The sequence below is a fragment of the Colobus angolensis genome, unplaced genomic scaffold (assembly GCF_000951035.1).
Source record: "Colobus angolensis palliatus isolate OR3802 unplaced genomic scaffold, Cang.pa_1.0 Scaffold7, whole genome shotgun sequence".
Taxonomy (NCBI): domain Eukaryota; kingdom Metazoa; phylum Chordata; class Mammalia; order Primates; family Cercopithecidae; genus Colobus; species Colobus angolensis.
The window spans coordinates 6,573,286-6,599,818 of record NW_012120709.1 but is presented as its reverse complement, the minus strand read 5'-3'; the positions used below and the strand labels follow the sequence as shown (position 1 = coordinate 6,599,818).

Sequence of the window (26,533 nt, the reverse complement as noted above, 5' to 3'; positions counted from 1 at the left end):
TCTCATTGATTTCAAAGAACTTATTTATTTCTGCCTTAATTTCATTATTTACCCAGTAGTCATTCAGGAGCAGGTTGTTCAGTTTCCATGTAGTTTTGTGAGTTTGAGTGAGTTTCTTAATCCTGAGTTCTAGTTTGATTGCACTGTGGTGTGAGAGACTGTTTGTTATTACTTCCATTATTTTGCATTTGCTGAGGAGTGTTTTACTTCCAATTATGTGGTCAATTTTTGAATAAGTGCGATGTGGTCCTGAGAAGAATGCATATTCTGTTTATGTGAGGTGGAGAGTTCTGTAGATGTTTATAAGGTCCGCTTGGTCCAGAGCTGAGTTCATGTCCTGAATATCCTTGTTAATTTTCTGTCTTGTTCCTTTGTCTAATATTGATAGTGGGGTGTTAAAGTCTCCCACTATTATTGTGTGGGAGTCTAAGTCTCTTTGTAGGTCTCTAAGAACTTGCTTTATGAATCTGGCTGCTCCTGTATTGGGTGCATATATATTTAGGATAGTTAGCTCTTCTTTTTGCATTGATCCCTTTACCATTATATAATGCCCTTCTTTGTCTTTTTTTTATCTTTGTTGGTTTAAAGTCTGTTTTATCAGAGACTAGAATTGCAACCTCTGCTTTTTTTTTGCTTTTCATTTGCTTGGTAAATCATTCTCTATCCTTTTATTTTGAGCCTTTGTGTGTCTTTGCATGTGAGATGGGTCTCCTGAATATAGCACACTGATGGGTCTTGACTCTGTATCCAATTTGTCAGTCTGTGTCTTTTAATTGGGGCGTTTAGCCCATTTATATTTAAGGTTAATATTGTTATGTGTGAATTCGATCCTGTCATTATGATGCTAGCTGGTTATTTTGCCTGTTAGTTGATTCAGTTTCTTCATAGTGTCTGTGGTCTTTACAATTTGGTATGTTTTTGCAGTGGCTGTATCTGTTTTTCCTTTCCATATTGAGTGCTTCCTTCAGGATCTCTTGTAAGGCAGGCCTGGTGGTGACAACATCTCTCAGCATTTGCTTATCTGTAAAGGATTTTATTTCTCCTTCTCTTATAAAGCTTAGTTTGGCTGGATATGAAATACTGGGTTGAAAATTCTTTTCTTTAAGAATGTTGAATATTGGTCCCCCCTGTCTTCTGGCTTGTAGGGTTTCTGCAGAGAGGTCCACTGTTAGACTGATGGGATTCTCTTTCTGGGTAACTTGACCTTTCTCTCTGGCTGCCCATAACATTTTTTCCTTCATTTCAACCTTAGTGAATCTGATGATTATGTGTCTTGGGGTTTCTCTTCTCGAGGAGTATCTTTGTGGTATTCTCTCTATTTCCTGAATTTGAATGTTGGCCTGTCTTGCTAGGTTGGGGAAGTTCTCCTAGATAATATCCTGAAGAGTGTTTTACAACTTGGTTCCCTTCTCCCTGTCACTTTCAGGTACACCAATCAAATGTATGTTTGGTCTTTTCACATAGTCCCATATTTGTTGGAGGCTTGTTCATTCCTTTTCATTCTTTTTTCTCTAATCTTGTGTGCATGCTTTATTTCATTAAGTTGATCTTCAATTTTTGATATCCTTTCTTCCGCTTGATCGATTTGGCTATTGATACTTGTTTATGCTTCACAAAGTCCTCGTGCTGTGTTTTTCAGGTCCATCAGGTCATTTATGTTCTTCTCTAAACTGGTTATTTTAGTTAGTAATTCATCTAACCTTTTTTCAAGGTCCTTAGCTTCCTTGCATTGGGTTAGAACATGCTCCTTTAGCTTGGAGGAGTTTGTTATTACCCACCTTCTGATGCCTACTTCTGTCAGTTCGTGATATTCATTCTCCGTCCAGTTTTGTGGCCGTATTGGCGAGGAGTTGTGATCCTTTGGAGGAAAAGAGGTGTTCTGGTTTTTGGAATTTTCAGCCTTTTTGTGCTGTTTTTTCCTCATCTTCATGGATTTATCTATCTTTGGTCTTTGGACCTTCAGATGGGGTTTCTGTGTGGACGTCCTTTTTGTTAATGTTGGTGCTATTCCTTTCTGTTTGTTGGTTTTCCTTCTAACAGTAAAGTCCCTCTGCTGCAGGTCTGCTGGAGTTTGCTGGAGGTCCACTCCAGACCTAGTTTGCCTGGGTATCACCAGCAGAGGGTGCAGGACAGCAAAGATTGATGCTTGTTTCTTCCTCTGGAAGCTTAGTCCCAGAGGGGCACCACCAGATGCCAGCCAGAGCTCTCCTTTATGAGGTGTCAGTCACAACTCCCAGTAGGGGGTCAATTTCAGACTGTTGAGAATTTCAAGCCAGTGGATCTTATAGCTTGCTGGGCTCCATAGGGGTGGGATCTGCTGAGCTAGACCACTTGGCTCTCTGGCTTCAGCCCCCTTTCTAGGAGAGTGAATGGTTCTGTCTCAATAGCATTCTAGAAGCCACTGGGGTATGAAAAAACACTCCTACAACTAGCTCAGTGTCTGCCCAAATGGCTGCCCAGTTTTCTGCCTGAAACCCAGGGCTCTGGTGCCATAGACCCCTGAGGGAATCTACTAGTCTGTGGGGTGTGAAAACTCTGGGTAAAGTGTAGTATCTGGGCTGGTGTGCACTGTTCCTCATGGCACAGTCCCTCACGGCTTCCCTTGGCTAAGGGAGGGAGTTCTCTGACCCCTTATGCTTTTTGCTTCAACTTGCCCTCCATGGGCTGCACCCACTGTCTAATCAGTCCCAATAAGATGAGCTTAGTACCTCAGTTGGAAATGCAGAAATCACCCACCTTCTGCATTAATCTCATTGGGAGCTGCAGACCAGAGATGTTCCTATTCAGCCATCTTGCCAGCCACTGGATTTTCTTTTTATAAATAAAACAGATGTATGACTAGAAAGGAGTAGCACAAGGAACTGAGCTAATGAAACTGATCTATATCCGAATTGTCTCGGTGGTTACTTGAGTCTGCATAATAAAATTTCATAGAATCTCATATAAGTATACACTAAACCAATTGCATATCAAAACTAGTGAAATCCTAATAAGGTCTGAAACTTAGTTAACATCGATTCGCCAACATCATCTCCTGATTTGGTAACTGTACTATGGTTATGTAAGATTTTATCATGGCAGGAGGCTGGGGAATGGATCCACAGGAACTCTGTACTATTTTTGCAACTTCTATGTGAGTTTAAGGTTATTTCAACAAACAAATAAGCCAACATGATACGGTCCCTCTTTGGGAACTGAAAAGAGGAAAGCAAGGTACCTTGCTCTTCTCAGGTTCATAAAAAGTAGCAAAGAGTTGTCAATATTGTAATAAATAATAAAGAGATTTCAAAATCCAAAGAAGATTCTAGTAAGAACTTAGCCAAATATAGCTTATGAGATAGAAGACCACTCTGGTTATATCTGATGTTGCATTAGTGCCTCTTACCTGTCTTTACTGTTTGCCAGCCCAGCGAAAATGGGCTGCGAGCTTGAAGGTTGTAGGAGGAGATTGGGCTGTGGTTGTCAGCTGCTGGGCTCCAGGACAGTGTGGCTGTACTTTCGGTGATTTCCTCAACAATTACTATCCCAGGTGGGCCTGGGGGACCTATAGGTCAAAGGCAATGGATAAAGTTAAGCAGAGAGTATTATCAGGAGCCATGAGAAATTCTATTTCCAATATGTAGCCCATCAAACTATGTAATCATCTTAATGAAATATGAATTTAGTAATGAAAATTGACAACAAAAATCATGGATGCAAGTTGGAGTCTAGGATTTCTGGGGGAAACTTAATTGTAGATTCGATTTCTTTCTGATACTTTGTGCCCAGAGGCAGTTACCAATTAGCATTATATTTTATAGAAAAAGAAAAAAAATAATGAGAAACAAATACAAAGATGTGAATGCCAATATCAAATGCGGCTGCTGAAATCAATCACAGTTTGTAGAGGCAGCAACAGAAAATCATAGGCAATGCTATCAGGGACAAAGAAAATCTCATCCTTACTAAAACACTACAAGTGGAGAGAGCTAATGTTCATGTTCAGAGAACATACAATATACAAGCCCTCTGATGTGTACTATGAAGTACACATAGCTTAGACTCTAACAAGGGAGATACAAAAGGTTCTGAAATAATGATACTATAGACAAGGTAAGGACATATGCCAGACATGAGGCATATATAAAGTTCTGTAGGGAGTTCAAAGGAGACTGCGATCTGTGATTAGCTTCCTTTTTTTCTTGGTTGGAGTGGGAAGGTCGTGAGTAAAAGAGGATTAATTCCCTTTTGATTATGAAAGAATGGTATAGAATAGTATTGACTAATCTGTGTACATATGGACTTCATCTTTAAGAGCCAATTATAATCAGATTTGAGGAGAAATGTGCCATTGTATTTTTATTTCTAGTGGTGATTTTGAATAGTATTTTAAAATTGCACAGCTATTTATATTTTAGTGGCTACAAAGCAATGCCAGTTCTTTCAGTCCATTGTATGGACAATTAAAGTCACAATAATGCTTTATTTTGAATGTCAAAAACTTAAGTATTTTCTGAGTTGGTCTTTATGTAGCAAGTGCTATGTGGATTTGTTGATTAAGAGACATGAGCCAAACACTAAGAAATGGTTGCATGCTGAATAGATGGAGGAGTTGGTGAAGACTTTTGAATACAGAATATCAACAATACAGGTTCAGTAAAATGGAGAAAAAGTTTAAAAGCCTCACTGGGGCAAATGACATTTTTAGCAAATAAGGAATGAAGTGTGTGTGTGTGTGTGTGTGTGTGTGTGTTTTAAACCAAGGCTGAGAAGAACCACCACCAGCAGATGCAAGAGACTAAAGATATAGAAGATAGAGACTATTCTGTCAGGAAGGTGACCAAAAGTTGGGATTGTGGGAAAAGGTCTAGAGAGCAATCTTGAGAAGAAATGACATTTTTTTCCTCTAAGTTAAATGAAGGAAGAAACAGCAAAATAACTAAAGTTTTCGAGATGGTAAGGGGAAAAGTTGAGAGAGCACATTTTGGAAGGTACTCATTTTTTTAAACTTAAGAATATAAGACTCTACAAAAGTTAGGGTGATTGGGGGAAATTAGATTGGGGGCCGGAGGATAACAGGAAAGTTTTGGAATAGCACATGATAAAAGTGGAAGGATGCAACGAAGAGAAAGTACAAAGATTCTAGAATAGTACTAGAGTTCAAGTTTGGTTAGACGGTATCATTTTGAAGTGAAACTGACCAATTCAGTAAAGACAGGAAAGTCAGGACCAAGACCAGGAAAGTAGTCAGTAGCATCCATTCAGCCTTGGGAGTTTGTAATTCTGATATTTTTTATCATCAAATATGACAATGCTGTGGGTAACCGTGGAGTCAAGTCAGATGAAGCCAGAATGGGGCTGACAAACTAGAATAAAAGAAATGAGTCAAGGAGACTGGATTGTTATGGGAGGAAAATATAAGAGTAGGAATTGTGTTGCAAGAGAAAATTGACAGATTTGTGAATTTAGAGGTAGGGTGGTTTTTGAGTAAGAAGTTGGTTTTTGTTTATCTAAAGCAAACTTGAGAATATTACTACAGGGTTGATAAGGTCTAGGATTTATGAAAAAATATGTCTATTGCATCGCCCAATATCAATGTTGAAGCCATTAAAATAGTGACTAAGGATAGGGTAAAGAAAATAAATGAGATCCAGGTGTTGAAGAAGGTGTCTAACAAGTTTTTAGACTGTGGTGACAGGTATGTGGAGGAGCATCTACAATACATTATAATGATATAATAGAAGAATACTAACTATAATAATACTAATAGCTGTGATAATGTCACTGTATTGTACTGTATTAAGGCACTAAGTGTTTGCAAACATTAAATTGTTCATTTACTTCTTCGTCACTGTGAGGTGGGTGTTGTTATCCCCATTTCATAGAGGAAGTAATGGAATCTCAAAGAGATTACTTAGTTAATAAATAATAATAAATTATTTAGTCGATAACCTTATAGGTTAAGTTTTATGGTAGGCACTGGGTATCAGAGAGTTCATTCTAATGAGAAGTTATTTGCTCAAGTCACTCTGCTACGGAACAGCACAGCTGAGATTTAAATTTGGATGTGATTGTAAATCCTAATTTGTGGAAAGAAGAAAGGAGTACACAGACCTTTACTGTTTTCACTGTTAATTTAGAAAGTATCTTCAACTGAAAAAAGGAAAGAAAGAGAAAACGTATGTATTAGGGAAAGCCACACTTTATGTGGTAGAGATGGAGATGGCATTTGAAGAAAGCATTAATCACTTTGAGTCTGTATGTGTATAAGGTGGCCACTATCACTTCCTTTACTTCCTGAACATGCAAGCCATTCTGTCATTGAAAGGCGGAGTCAATTTTTTCACCTCCTTAAATCTGGGCTGGCCTGTGACTGTTTGACCCAGTAAACAATGGTAGAAATAACTGTGTATGAATTTTGAGTTGAGGATAAGCTTTGCATCTTTACCACAGGTTTCTTGGAATGCTTGTTATAGGAAAAGACAGTTGTCAGTCCAATTACATGGAAATTGCCATTCTGTGAAGAAGTCCAAGTTAGCCATTTAGAGAGGTCTGTGGAAAGAGAGCTCCAAATTGCCTCCAGCTATTCCAGCTATTCTAGCCATCCAAGCCCAGGCACGAGACATGTCAGGGAAGAGGCCTTCAGATCAGACCCTCATTAGGGAAAGAACAGTCTCTTCACTAAATGGTTTTGGAAAAATTGGATGTCCACATGCAGAAGGCTCAAACTAGACTTCCCACCTCTCACCTCATACAAAAATCAATTAAAATGGATCAAAGAGCTAACTATAAGACCAGAAGCAATAAAACTACTAGAAAAAAATGTAGAGGAAGTGCTTCAGGACCTCGGGTTTTGGAAAAGATTTTATGAATAAGATCTCGAAAGCACAGGCAACAAAAGCAAAAATAAACAAATAGGATTATACCAAACTAAAAAGCTCCTCACAGCAAATGAAATAATCAACAGAATGAAAGGACAACTTGCAGAATGGAAGAAAATATTTGCAGACTATTCACACGAAAGGGGATTAATATCCAGAATATACAAGGAACTCAAACATCTCAACAGCAAATAGACAAACGCTATTAAAAAACAGTCATATCTGAAAAGACATTTATCAAAAGAAGACGCACAAATGACCAACAGATACATGAAAGAAATGGTCATCATCACTGATAATCAGGGAAATGCAAATCAAAACCACCTTGAGGTATCATCTCACCCCAGTTAGGATGGCTATCATCAAAAGGACAAAAATAACGATTGCTGGTGAGAATGTGGAGAAGAAGGAAGTCTTACACACTGTTGGTGGGAATGTAAACTAGTATAGCCACTATGGAGAACAGTACAGAGGATCTTCAAAAAACTGCAAAGAGGGCCGGGCGCAGTGGCTCAAGCCTGTAATCCCAGTACTTTGGGAGGCCGAGACGGGCGCATCACGAGGTCAGGAGATCGAGACCATCCTGGCTAACACGGTGAAACCCCGTCTCTACTAAAAAAATACGAAAAAAAAAAAAAAAAAAAACTAGCCCGGCGAGGTGGTGGGCGCCTGTAGTCCCAGCTACTCTGGAGGCTGAGGCAGGAGAATGGCATAAACCCGGGAGGCGGAGCTTGCAGTGAGCCAAGATCGCACCACTACACTCCAGCCTGGGCGACAGAGCCAGACTCCAAAAAAAAAAAAAAAACTGCAAAGAGAACTGTCATGTGTTCCAGCAATCCCACTATTGTGCATTTATCCAAAGAAGAGGAAGTCAGTGTATCGGAGATATCTTTACCCTTATGTTTATTGCAGCGTTATTCACAATAGGCAAGATATGGAATCAACCTAGGAGTCCAACAACAGATGAATGTATAAAGAAAATGTGATATATATACACCATGGAATACTATTCAGCCATAAAAAGAATGTAATTCTGTCATTTGTGGCAACATGGATGGAACTGGAGGACATTATGCTGAGTGAAATAAGCCAGGAAGAGAAAGTTAAACACCACATGTTCTCACTTATATGTGAAAGCTGAAAAAAAGATCTCATAGAAGTAGAAAGGATACTAGAAACTGGGAAGGGGAAGGGGGAGAATAGCATAGGGAGAGATATCTTAAAGGATACAAAAATACAGCTAGACAGGAGGAATAAGTTCTAGGGCTATAGACCACTGTAAGATGACTACAGTTAACAATATCCATAGTTTCAAATAGCAAGAATGAGGATATTGAATGTTTCCAACACAAATGATAAATGTTTGAGATGATGAATATGCTAATTACCTTGATCTGATCGCTGTACAGTATATGTATCAAAGCATCACTATGTACATCCTGAATACATACAATTATTATTCGTGAATTAAAACAATAAACAAAAGAAGCTTTCAGATGGTTCCAACTTCAGCCAGCAACTACATGAGAAAATCGAGCAAGAATTGCCTGGCCTGTCAGCTGCTAAAATCATGAGACAAAATAACAGATTGATGTTTTAAGCTAATAAATTTTGGAGCAGCAATGGCTAACTGGAACTTGCTTAAAGAGTATTTTCATCAGTATGAAACTCTGTCAGGAGGACCCTCAACTATTATGAAAAAGACTTGAAATTTAGCTAAAATGTCTATATAGGAATAATTGCCAACAAACTCATTTATTAAGCTCTTCTATGTTGTTACATTTGTTCTGTTTCATTCTCTCCATTCTATTTCTTCACCTCTTCAAAGAGCACTTAACAACCACCTATGTGCAAGGCCCAATGGGAGACACTGTGGAAGACAACTCTTTGTTAATTTAAATAAAATAATTTGCCTCTCAGGGTATTAAAGTTCTATGAAAATGTTTAAATTAGCCCTCTTAAAGAAGTATATTGCTTTCATAATAGGTAATAATTAATCTAAATAATTTTTAAACCTTCAGCTGGAAAAAAAATATAATTTACAACATAATAAATCCTCTTTGTTCTTTTTGATATTTGTCTGCTTGCCCAAATATGGTTCTTAGAAAATAAATAGTGACAGGGACAAAGATTTATATACCCAGGATACTGACTGAGGCTGTGTAATTATTTATAATTATAAACCATTGTAAACAACAAATTGCACAATAATCGTGTAATGTTTAAATTCTAAATTCTTATCCTGAAATATTAGTCAGCCATTAAAGTGCCTATTTATTCTTCTGTAACTTCCACTTGTCTGAACATCCAACATGGTGCGTGTTATACATTAGACTCTCAATAAATATTTGTAGAGGGAAAGATGAAGAAAGGGAAAAAAGGAAGGAAAAATAAATAAAGGAAGAAAGGATAGCGGAGTTATATTTTGAGTGTGGAATTAACAAGTAAAAGAATGTTTTAAAATATGATAATTACATTAGAGATGAAATTTAAGTTTCTTTTTTATTAAATCAAAATATATTTGGGTTAACAGGCTTTTTTTTCATCCAAGTGTAGGGTGGTAATAAAAATGACAGACTAGCTCCATGAATGAAGAAAATAATCCTTTCATGTGATTTAATAATAAGGGTCATCATTATTAGAAACTGAGAGTGTTATAGCCTATGGACAGCTAACTTTTCTAAATGATGGTAAATCTGAAATATTTTTATGAATATATTAACATACAGATATTCTGAATATTTGGCAGTGTGATTTACCTTCTAAGAGAGATTAAACAAAATTTTAACCGTAAAATGGTGAAAACAGGATTTACTGTTATTATATTAGAATTGGCTTATCAGTGCTTTATTTCTGAAAAAATATTTTTATACATATACTGAATGCTGCCTGCCATAAGCTTCCTGTATATATTTTGGAATGAATTACATCAACCTATTAATATAGTCAATATCCTTATTTTTTAAGGCCTGTTAATAATTCTACTTTTGCTATTTTTTGACTTTTTAAAATAGGGAGGAAAAGTTCTCCTAAAAGGCTTTTTCAGCTAATTTACATAAGGCATCTTTGAAGATAGATTAATAAGAAGCAAACGTCTCAGTGATGACCAATGTGTGACAGTCCAGATGATATGCAAATGCCACTCATTTAGTAGAAACCTCATTAAATTTTATACTTGGTTATAATGATTCAGTGTCAAATGGTCAGTAATCTGACAACTATTTTTTTTCCCCTCAGGGGCAATGCTATTATAAAGGATCACTAAATTAAATACTGTATTTGGAAATAGTCAAGTTTGAAAAACGGGCAGTCTGTTCATTTCTTCATGGTGAGGACTGCTGAGCAAATGACAAACCAAAAGCCCTGAGCAGAATCCTCATGGATTCAATCTAGCCTCAATCAAGGGTTCCCCAGCATTGTAGACTGATATCAGATCAACTCTTTCTGTTGATTTCATGTTCAGTTAGAAAATCTTCTCTCGAGAATCAATTGTCTTTTAAAGCTCAAAAGTGAATAAAATGTATATGTGTATATATATCTCCTTGGAATCTCTAAAGCTCTTACTATCATACTGGTAACATGAAATAAAGACCTACAGTTTCATATGTCAGTTTAGCAATGTTACAGGGCCACAGAATTTTTAAATTAACCGGAGTCATCGGTTCAACCATATTATTTTTCAGATGAGGAAGTAGTACTTGAAAGTGGAAAATTCCTCCTTAGAAACAGAGGCAAAAAGAGTCTTCTTGCTTTGACGGTAAAATCATTGAATCAGGAACAGGCTTTAGTCTTGACAACTGGTCAGATATGTCAAATTATGATAAATTCATGTGCTAACAAACAGAAAGTTGTGTGTTGACTTCTTGTGAAATTATTGCTCATCTTCCTTGTAGACAGCAACTAGTGGTGCCAGGTTGTAGAGTCCTTGTGGTGTGACTGTTCAGTCCTTCATGAGGAGTGCTTCTTAAAGCCTCCTCCCAATGCTGAGATGAATTCCCCATGCCAAGCAACTTTTCTGGCTTTTTCTCAACCAGATAACATCACGTTTTCTGTGAAGTTCTGAGACTTGCTGATTCAACACATACCCCTATTATTATACATTACTATTTGCATTATAAATCTATTGTTTTTTTCTTCATTTTTATTTGATTTTAGAAACTTTTCTGCTGTGTTTTTTCCTTCTCTTTTTCTTTTTTTAGAGACGTGGTCTCATTTTTTTGCCCAGGTTAGAATGCAGTGGCATGATCATAGCTTACTCTTGCCTTGACCTCCTGGGCTGAAGTGATCCTCTTGCCTCAGCCATCTGAGTAGCTAGGGACACAGGCACATGCCACCATTCCCAGCTAATTTTTAAATTTTGTATAGAGATGGGGTCTCACTATGTTGACCAGTGTGGTCTCAAACTCCTGGCCTTAAGTAATCCCAACCCTGGCCTCTCAAAGTGCTGGGATTACAGGCATGAGCCACCCTACCTGACCCCTGTTGTTTCTCCTATATATTAGTTTTAAGTGAAAAACTGAAACTTGCTGGTATTCAAAACATTAAACAGGTCTTTGTTTTAAATCATTTAAAACTAAAGTGAGAATTTTGATACCAAATATGCTCGTTATCCTAATTGTTTTATTTTTAATCCTGTAAATACTGTTTGAGGACAGACATTTCCAAACACATGTGGGAATATGCTCTGGAAAAAAGGGAAGCAGGCATGGCAATCAATCATGGAAGCAAAGTCCTAAACACATCCTAACACCAAGTGAAAAGGAGCTTTAGCTACTGTCTGGAAGATTAGATTAATGCAGAGAGATAAATTGAAAAACTCAGTCCATGGTGACTAATTTTTATTTTTATCATGTGGTTTACTCATCTATAATGAACCATTCAGTACAAAGGACCAGTTTGTGTTGACTCAATGGAAAAGGATTTGTAGAAATAGTCATGAGAAAATATTTCAATAAAAAATAATATTTAATAATGTGACTAGACTTTCCATAGTACATTAGATATTAATACCTGCAAAGCTGATGTATTCACCTTTATAATAAAGTTATGAAGAATTATGGTATACCCTTATTTAGGAAGTACAGTATTATTGATAGAATATTTATTTTTATACAAGATGATGTCTCCTGATGTACTCTTGACATCCTGGGCTGGCAAAGTTCAGCTTCACATGGGATTGGGTCATTCATTCTTTACCTTCTCCTCAGATACTTTCGGACCATCATTATGTTACTCATGATGCCTAGAGGACTTTCTTACATTTGTTTGCTACTTATTAATCTAATCTAAGTGACCTTTTCCTACTGTTTTCAGTCTCATGAGAATAACCAACTCTTTATACCAGGGGTGCTCAAGAATGGAAATGAGAAACCAACAGTTCTACCTTCCCTTTTTTCCCAAAGCAATCAATTTGATCAAGCTGAACTTTTATTATCTGTTTGTTCATCTGTTACCATCATCATTATCTATCCTTCTACGCATTCCTGTATCTAATCTATCACCTACATAACCTGATTCCTCGGCATGAAACTCCTGTCCCTCCTTACTTTGCCTGTTTAACACCTATTTAGGCTGCACATTTTGAATCTTTGCTCAGGCTTCACTTGGAGCAGACTTCTCTGACTGTCTTGGCTAAGTAAAATTCCTCTATTGCATACATTCATAGTACCACGTACCTCTCATTCATACAGTAGTTGAAATCACAGTGAAGACCTTCTATTTATTTGTGTGACTATTTTACTAGTGGTGGCTTTCCTCTTTAGATTTTAGGTACAGGAAGACTGGAATTGTGCTTGTATTTTTTCTCACTATTGTATTTCCAGGGTCTAGGGGACAGTGCATGACACAGAGTATGTTCTAAAATAGATTTGTAATAAGTGATTGAATTAATTTTTATTAGCTTAACAGATTTGTATAGTCATTGACTTAATTTTTATACATATTTTTACTTTTGGCCAATCAAAATCTGAGAAAAAGTAATACATCTTTACAAAACTACAGCATTATTCTGAAAGAAGACTCTAAATTTATGTTAAAAATAGGATTATATTATGCTGCTTTCTCAAATTTGTTCAATGTTACTTATTAGATATCCACCTTTCTATGCTGTTTTCCTAAACAAAAATGAATCGACTCTTAGTAACTTTCAAACTGTGATGAGCAACAGAATTTCTGGTCTGTTTTTAAAAAAGAATGCAAATTTTATGAGCTGTACCCAAGAGCTACTGAATTTCAACTTCTATGACTAGAGCCCCAGGATTTGTACTTTGTACAAGATGCCTAGAAAATTTTTATGTACTCTATATTTCAAGAAAAAATGATCTAAAGAAGAGAGATTTGGACCAAGAGTCAGGATAATTTTATTTCAGTACTATTTCATGCAAAAGCTTTCAGAAAATTTCTGAACCTCATTAAGTCTCAGTTTCCTTGCATTTTATAAAGAGAATGATAATATCAACCTTATATCATTGTGAAAAATACATAGGGTAATGTATGTACAATGTACTTTCTAAATGACAAATAGCTATTTTAGCACTGATTGGGCCTCTCACTAGTCTGTAACTTTGACAATATCAATCTCAAAATGCTTCCTTTTTTAAAATCAATGAAAACAACCCATGTAGCACATTTGATTTTAGCATAATCAATGAGAAAATATATGAAACATTCAAAAAGGAAAAAAAAATATACTATCATTGGAAGATTCAATAATCTCTACCATCTGGGGAGCTTATAATGGAATAAGGGGAAAATTCTGAAATAATAATGACTTAATGCTCATCTATCAAGTAAAAGGCATTGTGCTAAATGTTATATATTTTCTCTCTAATTTTTATAGTTAATTTGGTAGTGATACCCCTTTTCCAAAAATGAAAAGTTAAGTCTCAGAAAGTTCAGATAATTCACCTAAGGTAATGTCAAGCAACATTCCTTAAGTGGCTCTGGTGTTTTACTCTGATTCTTATTTGCATATGTATATGAGTTTTAACTCCATGATATTCATTTTTACATAAAACTACTTTACATAATTCAGCCTAGACAGGACGTGTAGATTTCAGAAGACTGAAAATTATGAACGGGGCAAATAAATTTTTATTGGTTGAAAATGAATTTAGAGGTAGCTTTTCTACCTCTGCATGCTAAAAATAAAGCAGACTTTGTTGCTGACTCTCTAATATTCACTCCACTTGTCTCAGTGTGGTATAAGGAATTAACCCCTCTGCCTCCTCCTCATTGTAGGAATGGCCTTGATTAGTCTATATCAGTCCTGCCAATCTCATGTGCCCCTGCTAAGGATTGGTTCAGGAAGCTAGGCCTAAGCCAATCAGATCACGGCAATCTTCTTGTGCTAGAGACTTGTTCAGGAGTAAGCACATTCTCTAAAATGGTATAACCAGATGGTAGGATGCATGTCTGTATGAAGTTTGGGAGAAATACACTAGCTCCTTCTCCTGTTGTATGTGAACAAGGAAGATTTAGCCACTGTTATTCCGGGAAGTCAATCTGTGATTACAGTGAAAACCAGCCTTAGTGTAGGGCCACAATTGTAGATGATTGAGTGGAGAGACAAAAAAAACCTGTGGGCCCTTGCATAAAAAGTTGAGCCACTAGATTAATCAGTTAAAACACCTGCTTAACTTCCTGTCATGAAAACCAGTGGATTCTTTATTGTTTACATCAATTTGAGTTAGGCTTTATATTATCTACAAGTGGACACATTCTAAGATATAAAGGATAACTGAGAAATCCTTTAGTTTATAAAGGATTAAAACTAGTAATTTCTTATATTTGCTAAGACTGGTTATATTAGCATAAGTAACCTGAAGAAAAGATCTCCAATTATCTAATTATTCCAGATAAATTCATTAGAATTTAAAAGTGACAAATCAACTGGGAAAACTGACAGAATAGCTGGCCAAAGCAAACAGCCAGATAGGTAAACACAGTATGCAGTAAAATGTCTTAAATGATTGAAAATTTTCCTATAGGATAATGAAATTATCACTTTTAGATAGACACTTGGGACTTATTAAAGATGTACTATTATAGCAATATATTCCTATGATCACAAATTTCAACAAAGTATTGGAAATCAGAAAAAGAATTTTAGAGCAACAACATCTCCATTTTACAAATCATGATTGAATATTCTGTGTGCTCCCCACTGCTACCTTCATTTTAAAAAGGCATAAAAGGATTGCAGAAACTATCATGTGAAGATAGAAATAAAAAGCTAAACTTGACAGTTATGAAAGATGAAGGCTGAGTAGCTACCATGAGACATAGGTTTTCATTCAGGCCTTGCCATTTTCCAGCTAAGAGACTTAGGAATTCATTCCATATCTCTGGGACTCAAAAAGTTTGTTAGATATTGAGGCTGGAAGGATGAGTTTTTCAGTGAGGATTCCAAGAAAACAGTTGCTCTGGGCTAGTAATTAAAGAGGAAGAAGATGACTATTTTGTTGGTAGAAAAAGGGAATAAGTAAACAAATATTCCAAAAGACTGAAAAATCCAAGGCATTTGGAAGAGAGGAGAAGCATATGGCTTAAGTTTGATCAGAGAACCATAAAGAGTCCATAAAGGTGTTGGAAAGTTGGTTAAGGAAAGACCTTAAACACCATGGCAGTAAGTTTGTACTTAATTATGTAGGTAGTGGAAACCAGTACCTGTTTTTGAACTGGAGGTGGACTGAGACATTAGGCTTAATAAAGGCAAAGTAAATAATGAGAAGGAAACATTATTCCAAAATTTCATACTTGGATAAATTGTAAGAATATTGGCAGAATAAAGGGAGTCTGGAGGAGGATCTCAGAAGTTTTCTTTTCAATTTAATAAAATTAATTTTTATTGAAATACATTCTGATCATACTGAAGTACAGGGGTAAGAAGACGCTAATTTGGAGACTGAAGAGGGTTCAAAAGGTCAGGAAACACTGTGATGACTACATCATGGGGAATCAGTCATGAACTGAGATATTGATGAACAGATATCAAAGCCTATATGAAGTGAAAAACACGATTTTATTGGTGCTGAGTCAGTGCTGTTTCATTTGATTCTTTATGCCTTATGGTTTGCTCATGTACAGAAACAGAAGTAATTGAGTTTTAAAGTTGGCATGAGAGGTACCATGGAAGTCAGCAATTTCAGGTAGGAATTTAACTAGGTGTAGTTGGTGACTACACAAATTAAATGGAATCTATGTGACACTCAGGGCAGGGCTCCATAAATGAGAAGCAGTACCCAATGAAGTAGATTAAAGAAGCTGTTGTCAGAGGTTTCATGACCCAAGGTGGAGATCAGGGTATACATGGCAGGGCTTCTAGGCCACAAGTTAGGGCCACTGGAGCTGCAAACTGAGGAAGATTATAAGGTCCTCAGCTTGTTGATATATCAAATGATAGTATAGCAACTCCCCTCTTGCACATAAAACGTTAGTGAACACTGAAGCCTTTGGTTTAGATTTTCTAATTTCTTTGCTATACACTCCCTGTAGTATATAGCATATAAATCATTATTTGCACTTAATATGAATTACATGAATCATTATTTGCACTTAATTTTTAATATTTGGATCAGTGTTTCTTGTGAGAGTGAGTGTATATGTGTGTGTGCACACACACATGCACACTACAAAGAACAGGATGAGGTGGAAAGTAGGATGCAGCGTGAGAAAATTCTGAAGGACTTACAGAGGTGGGAGTGCCAGGCTTCAATGGGAATTCCTAAAACCCTCGTCTACCACACCCTTCTCAGATATCTTATCCTTTTATTTCACGGTGTTTGCTGCTCTGTCTTTGACAAGTTATTGGATATGGAAATATATTTAACATTAAATGCCTACGATTACTGTTTATTCAATGACTGCTCCATATTCTTTCCATGTTTCCTCCTTTGTCTGATTTTTAGAAATGTAATTAGTCTCTTTAGGGTAAAGGGGTTACATATTCGTTCGTTTGTATAATAATCTGGTTTAGATCTGTGTCCTCACCCAAATCTCATATCAAATTGTAATCCCTGTTGTTGGAGGTAGGGTCTGGCGGGAGGTGACTGGATCATGCAGGCAGTTTCTTATGGTTTAACACCATCCCCCTTGGTGCTGTCATGGTGGTAGTGAGTTCTCCTGCGATCTGGTTGTTTACAAGGGTGTAGCACCACCGCCATCACTCTCTTGCTCCTGCTCTGGCCATGTAAGATGTGCCTGCTTCCCTTTTGCATTCCACCATGATTGAAAGTTTCCTGAGGCCTTCTCAGCCATACTTCTTGTACAGCCTGTGGAACTGTGAGCCAATTAAACCTCTTTTCTCAGGGTAAGGTAGTAAACAAGATAGGGAAGGTGTCTGCCCTCATGACTTTTAAAGAGAAGAAAGTCAATAAACAAGTGAAATATAATTGCAGATAGTAACGAATGCAATGAAGAAAAAAGTGGGGCAAACTGGATGGGGAAGAGGTGGGCAACATTTGATAGGGAGTTGAGAAATAAATAAGAAAGAGTCAGCCAGCCACATAAACAATATGGGCAAGAGTTTTCCAGGCAGAGAACAGCAATGGCAAAATTTTTAAGGTTAATGAGTATGGCAGTTGGAGCATAGCAAAGAAAGAGGACAGTGGAGGTGATAATGTCAGAAAGATTAGAAAGATTAGCAGGTGCCAGATTGTAGAGGGATTGGAAGGTAATGGCAAGGAATTTGGATTTTATTCTGAATGTGAATCAGAAGCCACTGGATAACATGAGAGAAGTCCAATGAAAGAAGTCATTGAAATGATAAGGCAAACATTTGATGGAAGCTCTCAAAGGCTGTAGGACTGTTTTGGGGAAAATCTAAATCATTAAAAACATGAGCATTTTTCTTAGCAGTAAGGTTTTGTAATAAATGTAAATTGTGATGCTTCAGGAAGTCACTTTTTCAGTAGATTCTGTCAGCATGGTTTCAATGACAGTGGTAGTTTCTGAGGATCCTTTGCATGCTGGTCTCCTGCAGTCTTATTTAGAGCATGATTATTTTTCTATCTGCATTGTGAGCAAAAGCAAAAATTAAACCATCCTTTCCCCACACAAGCCTTATACAAAGAAATTTAATGACATTGATCCTGATAAGTATAATTTGTGAATATGTGATTGTCATTTGAAGACTTGAACTCTGATGCCTTCATTTTGTATGTAGCTCTGTATTAGGTTCAGACTAGTGAGTTGTGAGCCAAAATGACTTGTGTCATTTTTTGGTTGAAGTTTTTAGTTGCCGATGTAAGACTCTCTAGAGCGCTATGTTTAAAATGTTTATTTAAATAATTTTTGTATTTCTTTGTATAAAAACAAACACTTCCTGGTCAACTATCACAAACTTCCGGTGAAAGGTAAATTAACCAAGATTACAAGGCAGTAAAGTAGACATAAATATTTAATGTAGTTTTACATGAGTTGAAGTTGCAGACAGTTTATATAGCCCACTATAAAAGTAATGCTGTCCATCCATCGAAGGTGATCCTTCTGAAATGGAAAACAGATATATTAGGATATATTTTTACAAACTGGTAAGAATAATTACAAATAGTCAACTTGTTTATTTAAAACTTCAAGCAATCTAGATGCTATCCTGAAATTTATTTATTAAGCTACTATTGCATAAACATTAAGAGCAGATAAGCTAAAGAAATCCTGTAGGTAAATACCATATGAGGTGGTAAAACATGGAAGGTACCATGTTTGTACAAAGTTTTCTATAAATCCAATATTGGGTTTACTGTGTATGCATCATTAGAATTCTGTAATGCAGACTAACATCAAGAAAATAAGGTGTGGCTATATGGACTTTTACATTTGTTCAGTCTCACTATTCACTTATTAATGATTAATAGATACCCTTGTAACTTATTTTCACAAACCTATCACAGAGTAAATTTGAAATTGTTATTTCCAATGACACACCAGGGCAACGCATTTATAAAGTCATTCTCTTTAAGATAGGTGCACCGTTGACAATATATAGGTAAAGTCTAAGTAGGGCACTTTAAAAAATACTCTTCTTCTGCAGTATAAATTTATACTTTGTGTATTTAGAGTCTCATGATTTTTCTGGAAACCAACATGTTCTACAAGACATGTTTCATGATCATGGAAATAAGTCAAAGTTGACAAGCATGTATCTGGGCTTATTAATTTTATATTTAACTAAATGAGCAAATCAATATTCTCCTAAGGACTTGAAAAAGAATGAATATTACACAGTAAGTACTTAACTTAGGCAGGGACTGATATAAAGTGGAGAAAGAACTGTCAGTGGTTTCCTGATGGCTACCAGCTTATGCTCTGAGGATTTTTGCTGTGCAACTGTAGGAAGAACATTTACCATTATGCAATGTGCCACTGGAGTTCAGCACAGACTGAAAGATGACTGCTGTCACACAGTGACAGTGAACTTCGTACTATCCCGATGCCACCATGTAACTCATTTGGAGAAATGAAGACAGTGGGCTATTGCAGAAGCACTTAAATAGAGCAGTCCTGGGGGGGTTGGATAATTTGTAACAGATGTTCCATATAATGGATGGATTACAGGGAGAATTTCTGTAATACAGACTATCTTGTTCAGTGAGGTATGATCGATGCTGCTTATTAGCTTGACTTAACATCTGTGAGCTGAAGTTTGGAGACAAATATGTGAGCTTTGATTTACTGATTCATACAGATCAGGTGATAAAACATCTTTGCAACAGTGATTAAGTATTTCAAATGAAGTTTACTAATAACAGTTCTATTTCTTGAGTTGGTATGAAAGAAATAATTATATGAATCAATAACCTCTTGAGCAAAACATATAATTCAAGCAGACTTATTTTATGCCATCCTTTTTTGTGATTAATGAACATTTAAATTAACCAAATCAGAGTGCTGACAAATGAGAATGCTGACACTTCGGTATAATTACCCTATGTAACTTGCAAAACATTTCCTTTCCTTGAGATTTTGTATGTTTGTTCTAGAATGTTTTACAGTTAAAGACAATTCTAGAATAACTGGAAAGTCATTCACACTATCTGGTTTTATTGTTTAAAAAATCTGAGTATTTTATTTGATTATTCTATTTTGCAATTATTTCCAAATCTTTTAGTGTCCTTGGTGGTGTTTTGAAAGGCTTTCTACTCTTTATTATAATTTTTGCATTGCTTCACTGCCAACTGAAATGAAGGTATGGCAAAGTCCTATGTAAACATTCACAGAATGCATATTTATATTTTATAAATATTGAATACTGTGATTTAGCTCCATTTTATAATAAATACTTTTTCTTATTTTATATGATATAAAGCTGATGACATAGGCATATAGAGATGATTGTCACTGGTGTGAAAGCAGTACCCTTGAACTATGATCTCTAAATATGACCTGGTCTACACATCTTATCTAGAATGAAATATAATTTATATATTTAACTTTCTTTTTACTCAATTATATCTTCTTGGCGATTTTGTTTAACTATACTTGAAGCTCTTCAGTGTTCACTTCACACATGAACAGTTCCTCTGTACACGAAGATATCCATTACATTTTGCTCAAGGGTGGATGTCAACACAATGGAATCTTTAATGATATAAATAGATGTTAATATGTGCAACCAACTTCAGGAAACTAATGCAAGATTTCATCAGCTCACTTAACTGAATATACTGAGACGGCCCTCATGGTGATTCACAGCTTATCCTAATGACAGCAAACTGACAGAGAACCCAGTTATGCCAAGCCTATCAACGTGCCGATCTGAGACATGTTCAGTATTCAAATGCCTGAGGAGGGAGAGGTAGTCAAAATGCACTCTATCACCATTAGAATGTATTATCAAATTGTAATTAAATAAGATGGACACAGTAATCAGAATATTAATGGATATTTCTGTCAGTAGATAATGAACTCAGATCACCTATTGGAGAAATACAGATTATTTCCCTCCTATGAGTACCATAAAGAACAATGGTTCAGCTATTTAATCTTAAAGATAAGGGACATGGAAATTCTTCCTAGAGCTGAGAATATCAACAATATCTACCAGTTACCAAAAAGCAATTTACTGTTTGAAATTTTATGTAAACCAGAAAATTAAATATTATTTCCCCCTCTTCTTTCTTCTTCTTCCTCTCCTCTTTCTTCTACCTCCTCTTTTACCCCCTTCTCTTCCTCCTCCTCCTGCTGCTGCTGCTGCTTCTCCTCCTCTTTTTTCTCTTCTCTTTCACCTTCTCCTTCTTTCTCCTTTTTTTTTTTTTTTTTTTTGACAAGTGAGGAGATTAAATCCAAAAGAGGTAGGAAGACTTGCCTGATTATTTAGTTAGTGCCAGGGTGATAATAAAATCCCATCCTGGGTTATTTTTCTAATGCTACACTGATTGGTTGGGTAAACAGATGATCAGGCATTTAAAAAAATTTGAGTCACTTTTTAATTAGACTACTGAAATTCAACTAATACTTACTAAGTATCAGCAATAGACTAAACCCAGTGCTAAATGTTCTGGTAATACAAAGACCTTGATTCTACATTTACAGCAAAGATACAGGTAGACCTTTTCTCCACTACTTTTTGCTCATCTTGAATTTATGCACCTTTGCTTTCCCACTCTCATAAATATACCTGAGAATTACCCTTTATATCTCATCTTTACAATGTCTACCCATTTTGAATCTTGTAGAGGTTATTTCTTTCATAATAAACTATTTTTTCTAAAGCTAGGAACTATCTTTTCCCCTGTCTTCCTAATTTGTTAGGTACCCTAGCAGATTCATAAGATTCTAAAGCTAAATTTATGGATATACTCAATAATACAGAGTAGAGACCTATGTACTCATGACAGCCAATCTTTACATGTAATGTTCTATGAAGTCCGATTTTCCCCTTACATACTAAGCAATAATATTTATATATTTTAGTTTTGAAAAATGAAAGAGGAGAAACATTTATTTAAAAGATTTTTAACAAAGAACCAGTTCTTTTTTTTTTTTTCTTGGCATTAACAAGCATCATCTGGTGTTCAGTTTTTTTCCCTACTCTTTCACCTCACTTGCTGTAACTCATTAGAGAGGTAATTGTCTTTGTAATTCCAAATTAAGGAGTACTTAGTGAAACGGAGACATTACCTTTGCCAGATGTTTGGGAGGACAAAATTCAATCTGCAGTAAAAGTCAGCAAAAGTTTCTTCCAATTAACGCTAGTCCTTCCTCTGTTCAATCTGCACAGGTTTTTGTATTGTTCAGTGAAGAAGCATTCTGAGACCAGACTACATCATATGTGGTGTTATACCAAATCAAGAAAATAAGAATTTAGTATTTTGGAACACAGACTTAAATAAAATGCAATTGGGGAATAGAGACTAGAGTGAACTTACCAATTTTACTTTTGTCTTCTTAGGAGATGTGACCAGTCACTGGGCTGACTTTCAGCATAACTTCTACTTGGAACTTGAGTTCTTTCTTTCTTTTTTTTTGAGATGGAGTCTCGCTCTGTCACCCAGGCTGGAGTGCAGTGGCATGATCTCGGCTCCCTGCAAGCTCTGCCTCCTGGGTTCATGCCATTCTCCTGCCTCAGCCTCCTGAGTAACTGGGACTACAGGTGTCTGCCACCACACCTGGCTAATTTTTTGTGTTTTTAGTAGAGACCGGATTTCACTGTGTTAGCCAGCATGGTCTAGATCTCCTGACCTCATGATCCACCCACTTGGCCTCCCAAAGTGTTGGGATTATAGGGGTGAGCCACTCTTACCAGCTGAGTTCTTTCTTGGTTACCACATTTAGGTTGTCAAAAACAGGCCATACGAAGTGTATGTTCCCTAAAAGACTGTATATTCCAGGCTTTACCGTTGTAGGAGATCGATCAGGGAGGTGAGAGAAACTATAGAGAAAGGAGCAGGCCTTCTAAAAGGTCAGAACGCTCTGCATAGCTTTAGGGGAGAATAGCTGAAGGCAATGCAGGCAATCAGAGGAAAGACAGCTACAGTCAGGGAACTTATATGAGCATGTCAGCTAGTGGAGACTGAAACCACAAAGCCAGAATATTGGCTATGGTATTAAAGCCACCTAAAATGAAAAGGGAGAAAAACCCAAATCATTTTCTTTGTGGAGAGCCAGGTCACGTGAAGCAGGAATGCTCCAATAGTAAAGAACAAAGTCACTCAGGAAAAAGAATCCCTTTTATATGCCCCCGACATAAAAAGGGGAAACATTGGGCAAATCAATGTAAGCCCGAATTTGATAAAAATGGCAACCCCGTAAGCAATCAGGCAGGAAACTTCATGAGGGACCGGCCACCATACCCTGTTCCAAACTAGGGCAATGCTAGTGGCTTTCCTCAGTCAGATGGAAGGCCCACAGTCCTCTCTTTCAGAGCAGTCACCTCTGGGAGTGCAGGACTGGACTTACTCTGCCCCAATGAATGAATGCTTAAAGAAGGAGTAGGTACAAGGAAGTGTGGGGCAATTTATGTTAAACAGGCTTGTTATTTCTGTTGACCAGGAACTGATCTTTGATCATCTATGACTGTGATGTTCCCTGAATGGGGAGCAATAAATGTTAGTTACCTACAGGTTATATGAGTTTTCGGCATTGTGCCTGCACTGAATAAAAGCAAGCAGCTCCAGCTTCTCAGGGCTGCTTTCTGGACACTAGAGTCAGGCAATCACCTAGCTGCTCTTACACTGCATACCTGTGTCTGAGTACTCATTTCATCCGTAGTCCAGAGTCTGTGGGACAGCCCCAGCAGGTGGTGCCCCATGTGAGGAATGCTGCAATGGATCATGATGGAACCCTCACAAATGAAAGTGAAGTGACTGTGCAGTAAGTAATTGGTACCCACTGGGGATTTCCAAGTTCGAGGGCATTCATCATGGGACAACAGTATATAAAAGTATTGAAACAGCTGCTTAAAGCTAGTGGAGTCTCAGTCTCTGAAGCCCAATTAAGGGACCTAATGCAAACTGTTGTTTTCTATAACCCATGGTTCCCAGAAGAAGACATACTAGACCTAGAGCTCTGGGAACAAGTGGGAAGAAATCTTAAAAGACATCACGTACAAGGGCAATGGGTCCCAGTAATATCTTTAACATTATGGGTCTTAGTTAGGTTGCTTTGGCCCCGCTCTACACAGAAGAGCTTAAAAGGGAGGGGAGGAAAACCATCATCTACCTTACCACCTCCTCCTCCTCCTCCTTCAGCATACTCCTCGCCCTCTGCCTCAGGGTCAGAGAAGAGCTGCCTTCAACTATTCTTCCCTGAAGCTATACAGAGCCTTCTAACTTTTCAGAAGACCTGCTCCTTTCCCTATAGTTTCTCCATCACTCTGACTGATCTCCTACATCACATGACAGTAAATTACTACTCAGTATTCAAAAGGCATGCCAAGCAGTCTAGGTGATAGTCACAGGAAACATAATGCATTCAGAAAAAACAAAAATGTCTGATTTTAGATGTGTCTGTACAAAGTATATGAATAAATGGGATGATTTTTCCAAACAATTCAAACAAATGAACAGATACAATGTACTTCCAAAATTTTGCCTAATATTGATGAGTTTAAGACCATCTTTTTTAACACTAAAGGCCATTTTGTTTTGTTTTCATGGTATAATTTACAGATAAGTAGGCAAAAACAACAAATATCAAAGGGTTGAAGAATTTTAGCAATGGGAATGGTCAGGGACATTTTCAAGCGTGTGGGAGTTTTGTTTTTGGCTCAGAATTGAGGCAATTGCCAAAAAATTAAAAATCAGAGAGTAAGAAGAGATTATGCAGAAAGAAGTCTATCAGTGCTCGATTTTCTTGGTGGCATTTTGTCCGGAAGTCCTTCCTTTTTTTTTTTTTCCATAAGTTCTGGAATACATGTGCAGAACGTGCAGGTTTGTTACATAGGTATACACATGCCATGGTGGTTTGCTGCACCCATCAACCTGTCATTTATATTAGATATTTTTCCTAATGCTATCCCTCCCCTACCCACCCCCGCCACCCCTCTGGCAGGCCCCAGTGTGTGATGTTCCCCTCCCTGTGTCCATGTGCTCTCATTATTCAACTCCCACTTATGAGTGAGAACATGTGGTGTTTGGTTTTCTGTTCCTGTGTTAGTTTGCTGAGAATAGTGGTTTCCAGCTTCATCCATTTCCCTGCAAAGGACATGAACTCATCCTTTTTTATGGCTGTATAGTATTCCATGGTGTATATATATGTGCCACATTTTATCAAGTCTATCATTGATGGACATTTGGGTTGGTTCCAAGTTTTTGCTATTGTGAATAGTGCTGCAATAAACATACGTGTGCAGGTGTCTTTATAGTAGAAGGATTTATAATCCTTTGGGTATATACTCAGTAGTGGGATTGCTGGGTCAAATGGTACTTCTGGTTCTAGATCCTTGAGGAATTGCCACACTGTCTTCTACAATGGTTGAACTAATTTACACACCCACCAACAATGTAAAAGCGTTCCTATTTCTCCATATCCTCTCCAGCATCTTTTGTTTCCTGACTTTTTAATGCTCACCATTCTAACTGATGAGATGTTATGTCATAGTGGTTTTGATTTGCATTTCTTTACTGACTGGTGATGATGAGCTTTTTTTCATGTTTGTTGGCTGCATAAATGTCTTCTTTTGAGAAGTGTCCACATCCTTCACCTACTTTTTGATGGGGTTGTTTTTTTCTTGTAAATTTCTTTAAGTTTCTTGTAGATTCTGGTATTAGCCCTTTGTCAGATGGATAGATTGCAAAAATTTTCTCCCATTCTGTAGGCTGCCTGTTCACTCTGATGATCGTTTCTTTTGCTTTGCGGAAGCTCTGTAGTTTAATTAGATCCCATCTGGGCATGGGCAAAGACTTTTTGACCAAAACACCAAAAGCAATGGCAACGAAGTTCTTCCTTTCTAGCAAAACCCACAGCACCTAGATAAGAAGTCCCACAAGATGTTCTGAGAAAGCAGTCAGTAGAATTTACTATTTTGGATGCATGGCAAGATATGGGCCTTCAGAGGAAGTTCAGACTTTTCAGTAAGGTTTGTGGTCATTTAGGCCAAGGTGTAACGTAGAAAGTCATTACTAATACTATTGTCTCGTGGTCATGTGGTCAAAGATTAGGTACTTTTAGAGGATTTGTGAATGAGACCTGTCTTTGAGATGGTAATGAAAAAGTGCTGTATTTGCAAGGTAATGTGGAATATCTTCATTCTTTCTTGGGCTAGCAAATGAGGACAGATCCCTAAGTTTCAGTGAGTATACCATCTTGATAGCAATTCTCTGACTCCTAGGCAAAGTTTGTCACTCCATTCTCTTGTTTCTTAGAGTACTCCTTTCTTTCTTCCTCCCTTTTACCCTACTCTTTCTCTAACTCCTTGTCCTTTTTTTCTTTCCTTCCACAAACATGTATGAATATTTTTCAGAAACTATAATGTATTGGAAACTAATTGGTTCTAGGGGATATCATGATAAATGAAATTGAAACAATCTGGCAATTGACAGTGGAAGGCAGTATAGTAATTTAAAATGCTGGTCTGCCTGGAGTCTACTCACTATTCTTCTACTTGTTAGTGACATTCAAACGAGTTCTTAAACTTCACTGTGACTTCGTTTCCTTATCTACAAAATGGAAATAAAAATAGTACCTCTTTAATATTGTTTTTATATGATATGCTAAAGTGAAATAATTATCAC

The 26,533-nt window shown here is 36.9% G+C and overlaps 1 protein-coding gene across 2 annotated transcripts in view; it reads right to left on the bottom strand.

The window, feature by feature from the left end:
• Positions 1-26,533, bottom strand: part of CNTN5 (contactin 5) — a 1,321,567-nt gene that overhangs the window by 85,384 nt on the left and 1,209,650 nt on the right. For both annotated transcript variants that reach the window (XM_011926604.1, XM_011926603.1), the window contains one exon: positions 3,386-3,544. In XM_011926604.1, coding sequence (XP_011781994.1) covers positions 3,386-3,544 — 159 coding nt within the window. The remainder of the gene's footprint in view (positions 1-3,385; positions 3,545-26,533) is intronic.